The following is a 13,349-nucleotide window of genomic DNA, read 5'->3' as shown; positions in this document are numbered from 1 at the left end:
TGCACGGAGAGGAGGAGGGTCAAGGAACCCAGGAGAACTGCCGTGCCATGTGGCTGGCAGTCTCGGGTTTATGGTGATGGGATTAGTTTCCAGGTTGTCTCTGGTCAGTCATTCTGACTCAGGGTCCTTCTGGATGGTGCACACATTGCTCAACCATGATGGATGCCAGCAGGAAGGATTCTGGGAGGTGGTAGCCAGCAAGAAGGATTCTGGGAGGTGGGAGGACACATGGAGTCTCCTTTTGACCTTTCCCAAACTTTTCTGGTTAGCAGCGGCTTATTAGTTCCACGACCCTTACCAAGACCTCTTGTAAAATCGCTCATGCCAACGGCCACTATGGTGCCTGGCCCGGGCGGGCGGTTTCAGTCAGCGTTTCCCCATACTCATGTGAAGACCCTCAGACTCGGAATCAGAATTACAGATGCACAGGGCAGGAAGGGGGCCTGAAAAATGTTCTGCCCAATTCTCATTTACAGATGAGGCAAATCGAAGTACAGAGGAAACAAGGAAACAATTTAGAAAAAAAAGCCAGGGTTAGAACCCAGATCATTTGTTTATTCAACAAACATAACATTGAATGTATTGTGCTCAACACTCCTCTAAGCACCAGGTTTCCTGTAGTGAGTTAACATGGACCTGAGTCCTGATCCTACACTGTCTTGTTCTATCTCCAATTGCATAGAAGGATGTTCAGTGTACTTTATAAAACAGTTGAATGGAGACCTAGTCCTCTGCGGGTAAAGCTCACGCGACTTACCATGAGAGAAGGGAGTTCTTTTCCATTTATTTGTAAGTGTTTCAACATTGTCCTTGGTCAACAGGTGCTCCTAGGGCATGTCTATTAGATCAGCTGGAAAACATTTACTCGATTGAGTCTCATTTGTATATCAGTGAAAGGAAGGTTTTCCTTGCTGAGATGAACAGTTTATTTATTTTTGTCCTCTAGTAGGACGGACAAAGTCTTAGCCATTCTATCTCATCAGAAGACACACTTGTCTTTTAAAATTGACTTTTCCTTTAAAATGCCTCAAAATAGTCTAAACCCTTTGTAAGACAATTGAACCCTAGAGGGCTTCCCTGGTGGCTAAGAGGTTAAAGCGTCTGCCTCCAATGCGGGAGACCCAGGTTCGATCCCTGGGTCGGGAAGATCTCCTGGAGAAGGAAATGGTAACCCACTCCAGTATTCTTGTCTGGAGAATCCCATGGACGGAGAAGCCTGGTAGGCTACAGTCCACGGGGTCGCAAAGAGTCGGACACGACTGAGCGACGGAACGGAAGGGAAGATCATTGAAAAGGCTTCCTTGGTGGCTCAATGGTAAAGGATCCCCCTGCCAATGCAGGAGACGCAGGTTCAATCCCTGGGTTGGGAAGATATCTTAGAGAGGGATGTGGCAACCCACTCCAGTATTCTTGCCTGAGACATCCCATAGTCAGTGGAGCCTGGCAGGCTAGTGTCCATGAAGTTGCAAAAGAGTTGGATAGAACTAAGCAACTAAACAACAACCAAGATAATTGAAATTGGAAGCACATGGTGGTAGAATTAAACATGAGAATTCCTCAGAGGAGCCTGGTTTAAGACTTGCCATAAATCTTCCGATTTAAAAGTGGTATTAAATCCTCCATTTAACAATAGATATCACTGCAAGAAAACTCTGGGGTTTTCAAAGAAAAAAAGGAGTAAACTGTTCTGTTTTAGTGTAAAGGTAGATTTAAGCCCCTCCCCATTACTCAGTCTTCAGGCAGAAAACCTGGACTTGTAAAAGCAGCCCAGGTGGTTTCAGCGGTGGAACCAATGAGTTTAAAAGTTGAGGACCTTCACTCTTGCCATTTAGGGAATACACCTCATCCTGTTCACCTTGCCGTTTGTCCCGGGGTCAGCCTCCAAAGAAAATGTTTTTTTGTTTTTTTTTTCTTGTAAGCTGTGGAGAAGACTGGTTGGGAGGCAGGGATAGGACTTTACGTGGACCCAGTGGACTTGAGGAGGGGGGCAGAGGAAGGCCGCTTTGTTTCCACTCCCGCTAACAGCCCTTCATTCTCAGGGTTTCGGGGCAGGCTCCGGGGGACACCTGTTTGTGCCCGCAGGGCCGCGTCCGTGGTGGTCTCTCCCCTCCCGCGTGCCGGGCAGCTCCAGTTATTGGCTGCTCTACCTGCGGGGCTGGGTGTGGATGCGTGTTTGCGCGGCCAGCGCCGCCAGCACGCGCTGTCGAGGCAGAGGGCAGCCAGGCGAGGGGTCCACTGCCTGGAGCCCAGGGCGACCGGACTGCGGCTGCCCTTCCTCCTGACACGCGTGGAGTTTGGTGGTGAACAAGAGCCCAAGAACTGCAAGACGGGTACTCAGCCGCCTGGATGCGCGTGTGCGCCGGCGGGGAAGGCGGCGCTCTCGCGGACCTCCCGCGGGCGGGATGTGAAGGTACCTGCGGACTGGCCGGCCCGGACTGCCTGCCCCCCGGCCCCCTCCCGCCCTGCCTCCTCCCGCCCTCGGCCTCAGCTCGCCAGCATGAGAGGCACTGAGAAAGCAACAGCCTGCAAGTGACAGCTTCAGACCGATTCCCCCCGCTCCAGATCTCCGAGCCGAGCTGGGAAGTTGATTGTGCAGCCGCTTCCCCGCGAATCCCTTCCGTTGGCAGCGCTATGTTCGCCTCTATCTGGTATGCCAAGAAGCTGGGGCGCAGGTTCGTGCACAACGCCAGGAAGGCGAAATCCGAAAAGGTAGGGAATGCGTGGGGATGAAGATTACCTTTTCGGCTTTGCCAACTGCCTGCTCTGGACTGCTGGTCTTGAGTACAGACGCGGTTTTTTCTGTTTTTTCCGCATGGGATGAGAACCTGCCTCTCGCTGGCATGTAGACCATGCCGCTCACGGAAAGGGGCAACTCCTGGAGCCTGGCTGCGGGCAGCGGGGGTTGGTGGTGGTCAAGCAGAGTCATTAGCTATTCAAAATATTTGGTGAAACCGTCAATTGATGGTGTTTCAGCAGAGACTTGGTATTCCTTTAAATGGCAGAGGGTGAAAGCAATTAAGCAGCTGAAATCTTTGCTTCTTCAGGGAGCTCTCTAGTAAACTTGTTGCTACCAGTGGATTATTTTTATGACTATAATGGTTGGTTCTGCAAGGGGCATGATAAATCCCTGAGCTTCGCTCCAGTTCTTGCATCCTAGTGTATGTCATCGGAACACGTATTTGGGACTCTGCCTAACATTGAGCAGATTCCACAGGGGTGCTTGCTATCTTTTCAAATCAACAAAGCCATCATTTCAAAAGTGTTTACAATGAGCAAGAGTTCTATTTATAATCACATAGTCCTGTCCACTTAGAGAATGGCTTTGTATTTCTTTTATTCAGCATGACTGGTTGTTTCTAGAGAACCTCTATGTAGATCTGTCTCATGAGTTATCTTTCTCTAAGAAATTAACATGGCCTGTAAATGCTCAGATACAAAACAAGCTCACGTCTCTAATTTGACTCAGGCTTTTAGAGGCACTGGCCAAATGGTCAGTGTTTAAGAAATCAGTATCCAATTTGGTGATGGGGAGACTTCCAAAGACAACATTTTCTGGAGTTGAGGTTGTTCCATATTACTTTGAGGATGTGATCTTTGGCCCAGCATCCTTTCTGACTTAGATCTACTCTTGAGATTGACCCAGAGGTACAGTCCTTGCTCTCAGCTGCAAGGATTCCTTCACTGCAACTTGCTCTCTATTCCTTCAGAGTGGGAATGTTGATAATATGAACAAGAATTCAGTGATAAGCCAAGATATGATTGTTTGTAGTGTGAGAAGAGAAAAAAAAAATCATTTGAGTTCTGATTTTAGGGTTGTAGCCTTTCAGAATGTCCAGCTCTGAGGATCGTATAATGTTGACAGACTTATTAAATAGCACTTGTGCTGGAAGTGTAGTAGAGGGAGCCAAAGGTGTAATAGTATTGATTCCTTTTTTCCCATGCATCACAGGTAAAATGATTACAAGCTTAATTATCATGTACTAGCATCATATATATTGGGTTTTGCTTTGTTTTGTTTCTCTTTTAAGGAAAGAGACTTGAAAGTGACTCTTTTATTGGAGCAAGTGCTTTGAAAAAGTGCCTTCTTATGAAAATTATAGGTTGTATGAATGAAGGGTCTGTCAGAGACCACGAATGGCTCTGAAAGCTACTGGGAGATAATGCCTTATGCCAAATTGGGATGCACAGAAAAGTTGAATCTCCCAGTGACACTTACTTCAGGCTTGGGCCTGAATGTGGAGAATGCCAGCTCAATGAAATTCAGTGTACAGAAATTAAAGGATGTTAATTCAAGGATCTAACACAGGCTTCTGCTTCTTGAGTGTAGGAAGAAGCTAGTAAGGGACCTTCAGTATCTCCATTTCGTTTCTGAGAACAAGAAGAAACCAGGTGTGGGGTTAAGGGGTTTTAATACTTAGAGATAATATTTTGTCTTACTCAGAAAGTAGGAAAATCAGCATTAGAGAACTGAAGTTTTGCTCCGTGAGTGATAAAGACTAAAGGAAAAATTATTAACTCTAATGTCCTTCTGTTAGTCAGGGGAGCTAGAGGAGTTAATTCTGAACACTAAGTGATGATAACTAACATGAAAATAGCATCTCAATTTTTTTTTTCCATGGAATTTATATTCACAGAGTTCCTGGAATAAATTAAAAGGTGTGCTGCCTTGAACAATGAACAACAAGGCCCTCACTTGGTGCTTAGTGAATGGGAATAGTTTATTCTGGGTACTTCATTTTATCATGTAGCTTATTTAAAACCAACTATGTGAATTATGGTTTTGTCTAATGATTACAGTAATATGCTTCGGCTGAGAAAGCAGTTAACAAACGATACTGCAAGATGGATGAATCCTATAATGTATTACTGTAAAGCAGAGATCATATAGTTGCAAACAGGAGGGGGAATATAAGATGTTGCTGACTATATGTTGTCATGCTTTATTATAAAAAGGAAGAGGTATAAAGCAAGATGATCGTTGAGTTTTAGAAAATGACCAGTATACTTAAATGTGAAAGACCTATTGATAGATTCAGAGCAGGTTTTAGCATTTGGGGGTATAAATTGTATCAGAGGCAGCCACTGTGATTTTGTTTTAGTACCTTCTATAAATTTGGGCTTCTTTTTGCAATAGGTAACACAGTTTATTTTCTCCGCTTCTAATTAAAAAAAACCTACACCCACCATAGGCTATCAGGCCTACTTTAGCTTTCAGGTGTGGTTGGAAAGTATATTCCTCAAGGCTGGGGTTAATTGAAAGGCTAATCAGGAATGTGCAAGCCTAAATGCCATCCCTAAACAGGCAGTGTGCCTTATTCATGGTGGCCTGGTCTACTGCTTTACCTCATCTAATGCCAGTAGAATTAAACAGCAGCATGGAATGTAGTAATAATGATAATAACAATCACAGCAGTAACAGTGTTAACAGGAGTCCCTCTTTATACACACATCATACAGCTGCGCTTTAGGCCATGGAGTTTCACTTAATTCTATAAGGCAGACATGATTTTTCTTGAGTCCTAGAGAGAAGAGTAGTTGGCCCAAGGTCATAGAGTTTGTGGGACGTATTAGTGCTAGGATTTGAAACAGAGTTTATCCAGTCTATTCTAAAAATGACTCTTTGAGTCCCTAGCCCTCTCTTCCATTCACCTATCATTCACCTGTCTTAATAAGTCATGAGGCTTACAGAATCAAAGTTACTGATCCTGTAACTCAACCTCCTTATTTCAGACAAGACTGTACCTAAGCTGTCTCCCATAGACAGTTGTCTGCCCTGTTATTAAAGACTTTACACTCTTTGTCTTCTTTAGATAAGTGCCTCAAGCTATCATCTAGGCACCCATTATTCCTTTCAACTAGCTAGTAATTGTTATATTATTGTAAGCTAAACAATGGCATTTGTATTCATAGTTTATCCTGTAAAAACCAAAGATATCTTTTGTCAAAAAAAAAAATACACTTAAATGCTAGGCAACTGTAAATACACTCTTTTTAGAGTAAGTCAAAGATGTTAGCTAATTCACATTGTCATTGTTCTAAAAAAGAAAAAAGGCTCTTTGCTATTCTTTAAAAAGACAGTATATGAATACCAACACATTTTGTGAATGAAATGATTTTTAGTGTGATATGAAATCAAGACTGGCTGCAGTAGAATACCTTCATTCAAATCTTTTTTTTTGACCCCATGTAATTAATTCAGAAGTTAGTGTCTTGTATGTCTATTTGTCACATTTCAACTTAAATTGTTTAATTTAGTCAATCTCTAGATTGTGTTACTTTAAAAGGGCAACTTTAAGATAAATTCAACTGCAATTTCTGATGGCATAATCATATACAAGAGTATAAAACAGTTGAAGTTGTGAACTTTCACTTCTGCATAGCTTTGCTTTTAATTTTTATATTTTTACTTTTAAGCATATGCCATGAAAAGTAAATGCATGATGCATTTAGAAAAGACTGACATCAATATCCATCATCTAATAGACACAACTGTGGATGAGCTTGGCAGTGAAATATATCCTATGAGTGATGTAACTGAGCACGAATATTCTGACACTAGGCAGTATTCACCTTGAAGAATTCTTTAAGAACAAGTTCACTGGTTCTAATCTCCTCTCCATCTAATCCAAACACATCAATTCAACAGAAACCAAAATAAGGGGAGAACTGTAGTAATGCATTTGCTGTCAGTATGGCCAACAAAAGAGTCTACTGTCCTGGGTGATGCTGGTGGGGCAATAAAGAGCACTGGGCTTAAGGTGAGGAATTAGAGGGAATTATAATCCTGTTTTTTTGTTATTTAGCCTGAAACCAGCTCTTTTCCAAATAGAAATAACACCTGTGCTTCGGAAGAACCCCAGTGTCTCAGGATAACCTCCAGTTTGCTTGCCAAGTCTACCTGGCCCATTGTGATACAGCCTCTGCTTTTTTCCCCTGCTCTAAATCAACAGTCTGAACTATATTCAAATTCCTGAATGTCTCGTGCTTTTTCTAGTTTCTCAGATTTTGCTTATCCTCTTTGACTGACTAGTGACCCACTAGCCATCTCCTGACTCTAAACTTAGATGACTTCATCATCAGTAGGAAACTTTCCCTGGCCCCTGCAAGCCCGAGATGAATCTTGCATCGGTTCCTACAGCCGCTTGTATGTTAGTTGTTATCATCCTTATTTCTCTGTGTTTCTAATTAGAAAGTGGATTCTATGAAATGAAGTACTATGCAGTCTTTTGCACCGTATCTCTGGGGCCTAAAAGAACGCCTGGAATATCTCATATCCTATTTCATCAACTGTAGGTTGTCCTCATTTGCAAGGTATATCATTTTTTTTTTTCATCTATTACAAAGAAAATAGATTGTCAATGCAACAATAACATATCAAGCACAAAATTTCCATGCTTTCAGAGATGTTAAAATGTAGAAAAAGTTTATTTTTAGAATCAATGAAGTATGACATCTCTGAAAGAATAATAAATGGGTTTATTTTCAGGATTAAATGAGTTAATATAAGTAAAATGTTTAAAGGTTATACTTGCTATCAAATCACTTATTTCTTTGCAAATCATAATAATTGCACAGGGAAATTTATTCTAAAATATACATTTTTCCTGTGCTGACTGGAGTCAACCAGCATTATGTAGATAGTTCTGGATTTAGGAAAGTAAATAAATAGAAAATGAAAAAGAAGTTTATAGAAGAAACTGATTAAAAGCCACCATCAAACTGGAGCCATTTAGGTTGCAAAAGAGAAATCTTTAAGAAGCCTCCTGGCTTCTCACTATGTATTTATATGTCTAAATAACAACAATAGTTAACATCTGTTGTATTCTTTCTATGAACTGAGAACTGTGCTTGTACAAGGATCTAGTGAGAGCATCACTCATTAATTTTTAGCAAAACCACATCACCAGTAGGTGGCTGGGATTAGACTGGGTGGCTGATCATAGAGCTCAGTCTCTTAATTAGTAAGCAGTACTCTGTATGGATACACAGAATACTGCATATTGTATGCTGTATATTATACTATATATATATATGTATATATTTGCAATGACCTAGATATCAAGTTTATTTTTAACTATGAAAGATAAATATAAGAAGTGAATTTAAATGCAGAATCTGAAATTGAGCTTAGGCGCAAGAAGAAATGTCCTGATGTTGAAGATTCTTCAGTCCTCCGTGAATGATAGAATCTTCCTGTGTCTATTTTTGTCTCCTGGCAGATTGAAGAGTAGCCTGACCTGGAGAGAGGGATGGACAGATTGTCCTCTCAGGTCTCTCTCTCAGAGCTTCTGAGAGCTCATCGGTCGTGAGCAGCAGCATGACTCAGCGCCAGTGTCTGTCTGGCTGTAGTGACAGAGAGGACAGGTGTTTGTCCATGCTAAATGCAGCCCTGCAGTTCTCCCCTGTCACCTGGCAGGGGAAGCAAGCAGCAAAACGGACAGGAGCACCTGTTCCAAGGTCCCAGAATGGATGCCCACCTTGGAAAAGTCCAAGGCACAGCTGCAAGCAGGGTAGGGAGGGAGACAGAGGCAAAGGACTGGATCAGAGAAATGGTGAAGATGGAGGAGGGACAGAGTGGGCTGGAGAGGAAGAAAACAGGCCACAAGACCACTGCAAAATTGTTGCTGCCAGTGCCTGTTGATTGAGCAGTTCACTCAAGCACTATGATATGTACTCAGCTCATTTAATCCTTACTACAACCTTGTAAGAAAATCTTGCTATTAGCCCCCATTTTACAGATGAAGAAACTTAGGTACAACATGTTACAGAATTTGCCCAAGGTCATAAGTAGTAGTAACAGTGAATTCAGCCAGGTCTGGCTGAATTCAGAGCCTGTTACCCTCTGTGCTTTTTAAACTAATCTTGGATTGAGTGAGACAGTGACATGGAGAAAGAATCAGTTCAGTCACTCAGTCGTGTCTGACTCTCTTTGCAACCCCATGAATCACAGCACACCAGGACTCTGTCCATCACCAACTCCCGGAGTTCACTCAAACTCGCCTCCATCGAGTCGGTGATGCCATCCAGCCATCTCATTCTCTGTCGTCCCCTTCTCCTGCCCCCAATCCCTCCCATCATCAGAGTCTTTTCCAGTGAGTCAACTCGTCGCATGAGGTGGCCAAAGTATTGGGAGTTTCAGCTTTAGCATCAGTCCTTCCAATGAACACCCAGGACTGATCTCCTTTAGAATGGACTGGTTGGATCTCCTTGCAGTCCAAGGGACTCACAAGAGTCTTCGCCAACACCACAGTTCAAAAGCATCAATGCTTCGGTGATCAGCTTTCTTCACAGTCCAACTCTCACATCCATACATGACCACTGGAAAAACCATAGCCTTGACTAGACAGACCTTGGTTGGCAAAGTAATGTCTCTGCTTTTTAATGTGCTATCTAGGTTGGTCATAACTTTCCTTCCAAGGAGTAAGCGTCTTTTAATTTCATGGCTGCAATCAGCATCCGCAGTGATTTTGGAGCCCAAAAAAATAGTCTGACACTGTTTCCACTGTTTCTCCATCAATTTCCCATGAAGTCATGGGACCAGATGCCATCTTTGTTTTCTGAATGTTGAGCTTTAAGCCAACTTTTTCACTCTCCTCTTTCACTTTCATCAAGAGACTTTTGAGTTCCTCTTCACTTTCTGCCATAAGGGCAGTGTCATCTGCATATCTGAGGTTACTGATATTTCTCCCGGCAATCTTGATTCCAGCTTTTGCTTCTTCCAGACCAGCATTCCTCATGTACTCTGCATATAAGTTAAATAAGCAGGGTGACAATATACAGCCTTGATGTTCTCCTTTTCCTATTTGGAACCAGTCTGTTGTTCCATGTCCAGTTCTAACTCTTGCTTCCTGACCTACATATAGGTTTCTCCAGACGCAGGTCAGGTGGTCTGGGATTCCCATCTCTTTCAGAATTTCCCAGAGTTTATTGTGATCCACACAGTCAAAGGCTTTGGCATAGTCAATAAAGCAGAAATAGACCAACACAATAGCCATCTTCTCATCAACCTGTGCTTTATCTCTTTTGAGAACTATGTGGCTGGATAGAAGCCCTGATTTCTTTTCAAGGGTTCTCCAGGAACCATCCAGATAGTGCCTTCAGTCCAGTTTACATAATTTTAGTTGCAAATTGTTTTTGTTTGCTTGATTTGTTTACCCTCAATGTACCTTTAAAATGGTCTTGGCGTGCTGTGATTCATGGGGTCGCAAAGAGTCAGACACGACTGAGCGACTGAACTGAACTACCTGGTATCATTCAGTGGTGTTTATTATACTGGGTGATGAAGATGTAAGGGAAGCTTTCCCATCCAGCCATGATGATTACTGTAGAGATAAGTTTAATAATCAGATAATGTATACATATTATTATTTGCATATGTATTATGTTTATGGGGTTAATGGAGTAACCATCTCCGTGTAACCATGCCTTGTAGTATTAACTAATAATTTTAAGTAGTCAAATTTTCCCAAATAAGTTATTAAATTGTTAATTAAATTATTAAATCATTACAAATGCTGTCCCCCGCAGGGTACCTGGGACATAGTAAGCTCTAAATAAACCCTGGCTGAATGTCTGAGCTGAACAGGAACAAGACGGAGTTAGGGGTCAGTAGGCCTGTATGGTAACTGGCCCTGTCCCAACCATCTGTGCCACCTTGGCTAAAGTCTCTTAATCTCTTTGGGCCTGAGTTCTTCATCTGCAACCAATTTCCTTCCAATTCTCTCGTTCTCTGAATTCTAATCCTGATTTGCTCTAAGAGTCTGCCGAGTCTTTAAAGGAAAGGATTTGATCTCATTCGTCTTTGTACTCTCAGCACCTAGCACAATGGCCAGCACGAAGCAAAACTAATAAAATTTATGTCAAATCAATGTACACAAAAGGCCAACAGTGTCTTTAACCATTAGCAAGAAGAATATAATGGAGAATCTACCGAATTTCAAGGTGGAAGCAAAGTAAGAGATACGCGGGGACTTCTCTTTCTTTACTGCCTTGTAAAGAAAAAGGAATAGGAGACATTTTACAGTCCTGGGCCTGAAGGCTCCTGCCCCTTGCTTTCTCTCTCCTTGCCACGAACACAGAAGCGAAACAAACAGTAGCCAGTAGAATTCGAGTTCTCTTCAGCTACCAACAAGGAGATGTCAAACTGTAACGTTTTCCAGCTGCTTTGTCCCACATGCCGAAAGATTACAGGTTTATGTCTGAGCGTGGAATGTTTATTTCTTGTACTTTCTTAATCTGAAAATTATAGTTATGTTGAGTATCCTTGCCCTGTTTGCTGTGGACTGAATTGTGTCTCCCTCATCCTTGTTTTAAAGCCCTAACCCCCAGTGTGATCTAGAAGAAACAGAGATAAGGCTTTTAGGAGATAATTAAGGTTAATTGAGATTATAATAGTGAGGTCTTAATCTAATAGGATTAGTAGCTTTACAAGAGGAAAGAGATCTGTGTGTGTCTCTCTCTACCATATGAGGATATAGCAAAAAAGGAGCCATCTGCAAGTCCAGGAAGAGTTCTCTTACTAGAAATCAAACCCTGCCAAAACCTTGATCTTGGACTTCTCGTCCTCCAGAAGTGTAAGAAAGTGTGTTCTGTTGTTTCAACCACCCAGTCTGTGGCATTTTGTGATCGTAGCCCGAGTAAACTAATAAACCATGATGGCCTTACAAGGTGATGTTCATTTTGTAGTGCCCAGGGCCAAAGTGTCATTGCTTGGGAGAAATATGTTTCCAGTTTAGTACTTTTTTTAATCCAAAGAATTTAATTCTAATAAATACGAATCTTCTACAGTGCCAATATCTGCTAGGAAGGCTTATTAAAATTAGAATTATAGTAAGACAGGGTATGATGTGGAAACTAAAGGGAAGAAATGAACTGCTTTTAGGGGGTCACTGTGCTTGTCTTCATGTTCTGTGGTCTAACCAAGAAAGCAACACATTTTATCAAATTTGCTAACTATTCAGCCAGCAAATTTAAAATATGAATATAAAATAGAACTCATCAAATACTATTCTTCCTTTGCCCACCTCCTTGTTGCTCTAGGTTACTCTAATTTATGAACAGGATTGATTTGCTTTTCATACCATCAGCTCTACAGTTCTCTATGAGAGAAAGTTTCTCTGTGGAAGAAAGTTTCTACTTTGAGGAGGGCTTCTGACCTTTCCTCGAAGATTATAGCAAGGTATGATGAAATGAGCACTGTCCACGTTAGAAAGTCAGTATCCATGTCCACAGTGTTATGGCCCTAGTGGTATCAGACTGTCGTTTCACATGGAAAGTTTTGGTGACTCACTAGCATGTGAAGGGTGGAAACCGAAGTACTGTGGGAGAGGAAAAGGTATTGGAGTGGGAGAATTGGAGGAGGTGATACTCGGGAGGGCATAGGAGAATAAGAACAATATTTTTTCGTTTTCTCTGAACACCATTCTGACTTAAGCCTAATTTCATTGTTTTCTGAGCTCCTTGGATAAGGTCTTTTTCATCTTTACTGACCTCTTTCCTTCATGCATTTTGTGGCTGCTATTGTTGGAACATCGAAGAAGAAGAAGATGCAGTGGGAGACCACAGAGTCAAGTTTGAATTTGACTCAACACCTTACTGGTTGGGTGAACTTAAGCAAATAAATGCATCTTTTTAATTACGAGTGTTCTCACAGATAACTTTTGCATTAATGACTCCTTTTACTCCCTTGGGTTTCAGAATGGACTTGCCCTCCCATCCTGGTTTCATAGACTAAGGAAACTATATCTCTGCCGCTGATTAGGCAGCGGGGCAGGGGAGGAGAAGTTACTGAAGAGACCATCGTAAGGGAAAACTCAGTATGCTGACTATGAGGGAATTCTAGGTTTCTGTTTCTTTTTAATAAATGAATCCTAGGTAATCCTTATAAAAAGCACCTCATCAGCTTCTTTCCCACACCTCCACTCTCTCAAAGCACACTGAAATTTTTGAGAGAGTGATTTTCTATGTTTGGTGAATGTCAGTCAAGGCACATTACTTCTCATCTGAAGTGAAAGAACTTGAATGAGTCAAGGTGCTCGTCTCCCAGCTGGTAACTGTATCACGTCCCCTTTAGAGCTTTATTTTAGGTCTAGGGGGAAAGAGGAAAGCAGGAGCTCCATGCAGTGTTACACTGAATTTTATGACCTGAAAGAACATTACTTTTGTAAATGATAGTAGTAACATTAATGACAACTTATTGAGCCCTTATAATCGCAAATCACTACTCTCTATATATTTAACTCAACTAACCCTCCCATGATCCGAAGGGCTAAGCACAGATGAAGCACAGAAAGGTCAATTAAGGTGCACAGAAACGCACAATTAGCAAGTTCTGGAACCAGGATTTGAAC

At 41.9% G+C, this 13,349-nt stretch overlaps 1 protein-coding gene across 5 annotated transcripts in view; it reads left to right on the top strand.

Moving 5' to 3' along the window:
- DLG2 (discs large MAGUK scaffold protein 2) overlaps positions 1-13,349 on the top strand; it is a 1,481,746-nt gene that overhangs the window by 342,106 nt on the left and 1,126,291 nt on the right. The window contains exon 1 of one of the 5 annotated variants that reach the window (XM_088832353.1): positions 2,113-2,709. The exons of 1 other annotated variant lie outside the window; for it this stretch is intronic. In XM_088832353.1, the coding sequence (XP_088688479.1) occupies positions 2,632-2,709 (78 nt within the window). In that variant the 5' untranslated portion in view covers positions 2,113-2,631. Of the gene's footprint in view, positions 1-2,112; positions 2,710-13,349 lie in introns of those variants that run through there. 3 more of the 5 variants (XM_088832354.1, XM_055416125.2, XM_055416126.2) reach the window with 3 other exon arrangements.

This window comes from Moschus berezovskii, chromosome 25, assembly GCF_049115385.1.
Source record: "Moschus berezovskii isolate FMDL1 chromosome 25, NW_MosBer_1.0, whole genome shotgun sequence".
NCBI lineage: Eukaryota > Metazoa > Chordata > Mammalia > Artiodactyla > Moschidae > Moschus > Moschus berezovskii.
Note: the sequence above shows the minus strand (reverse complement) of the source record. Positions and strands in the feature narration are given on the sequence as shown.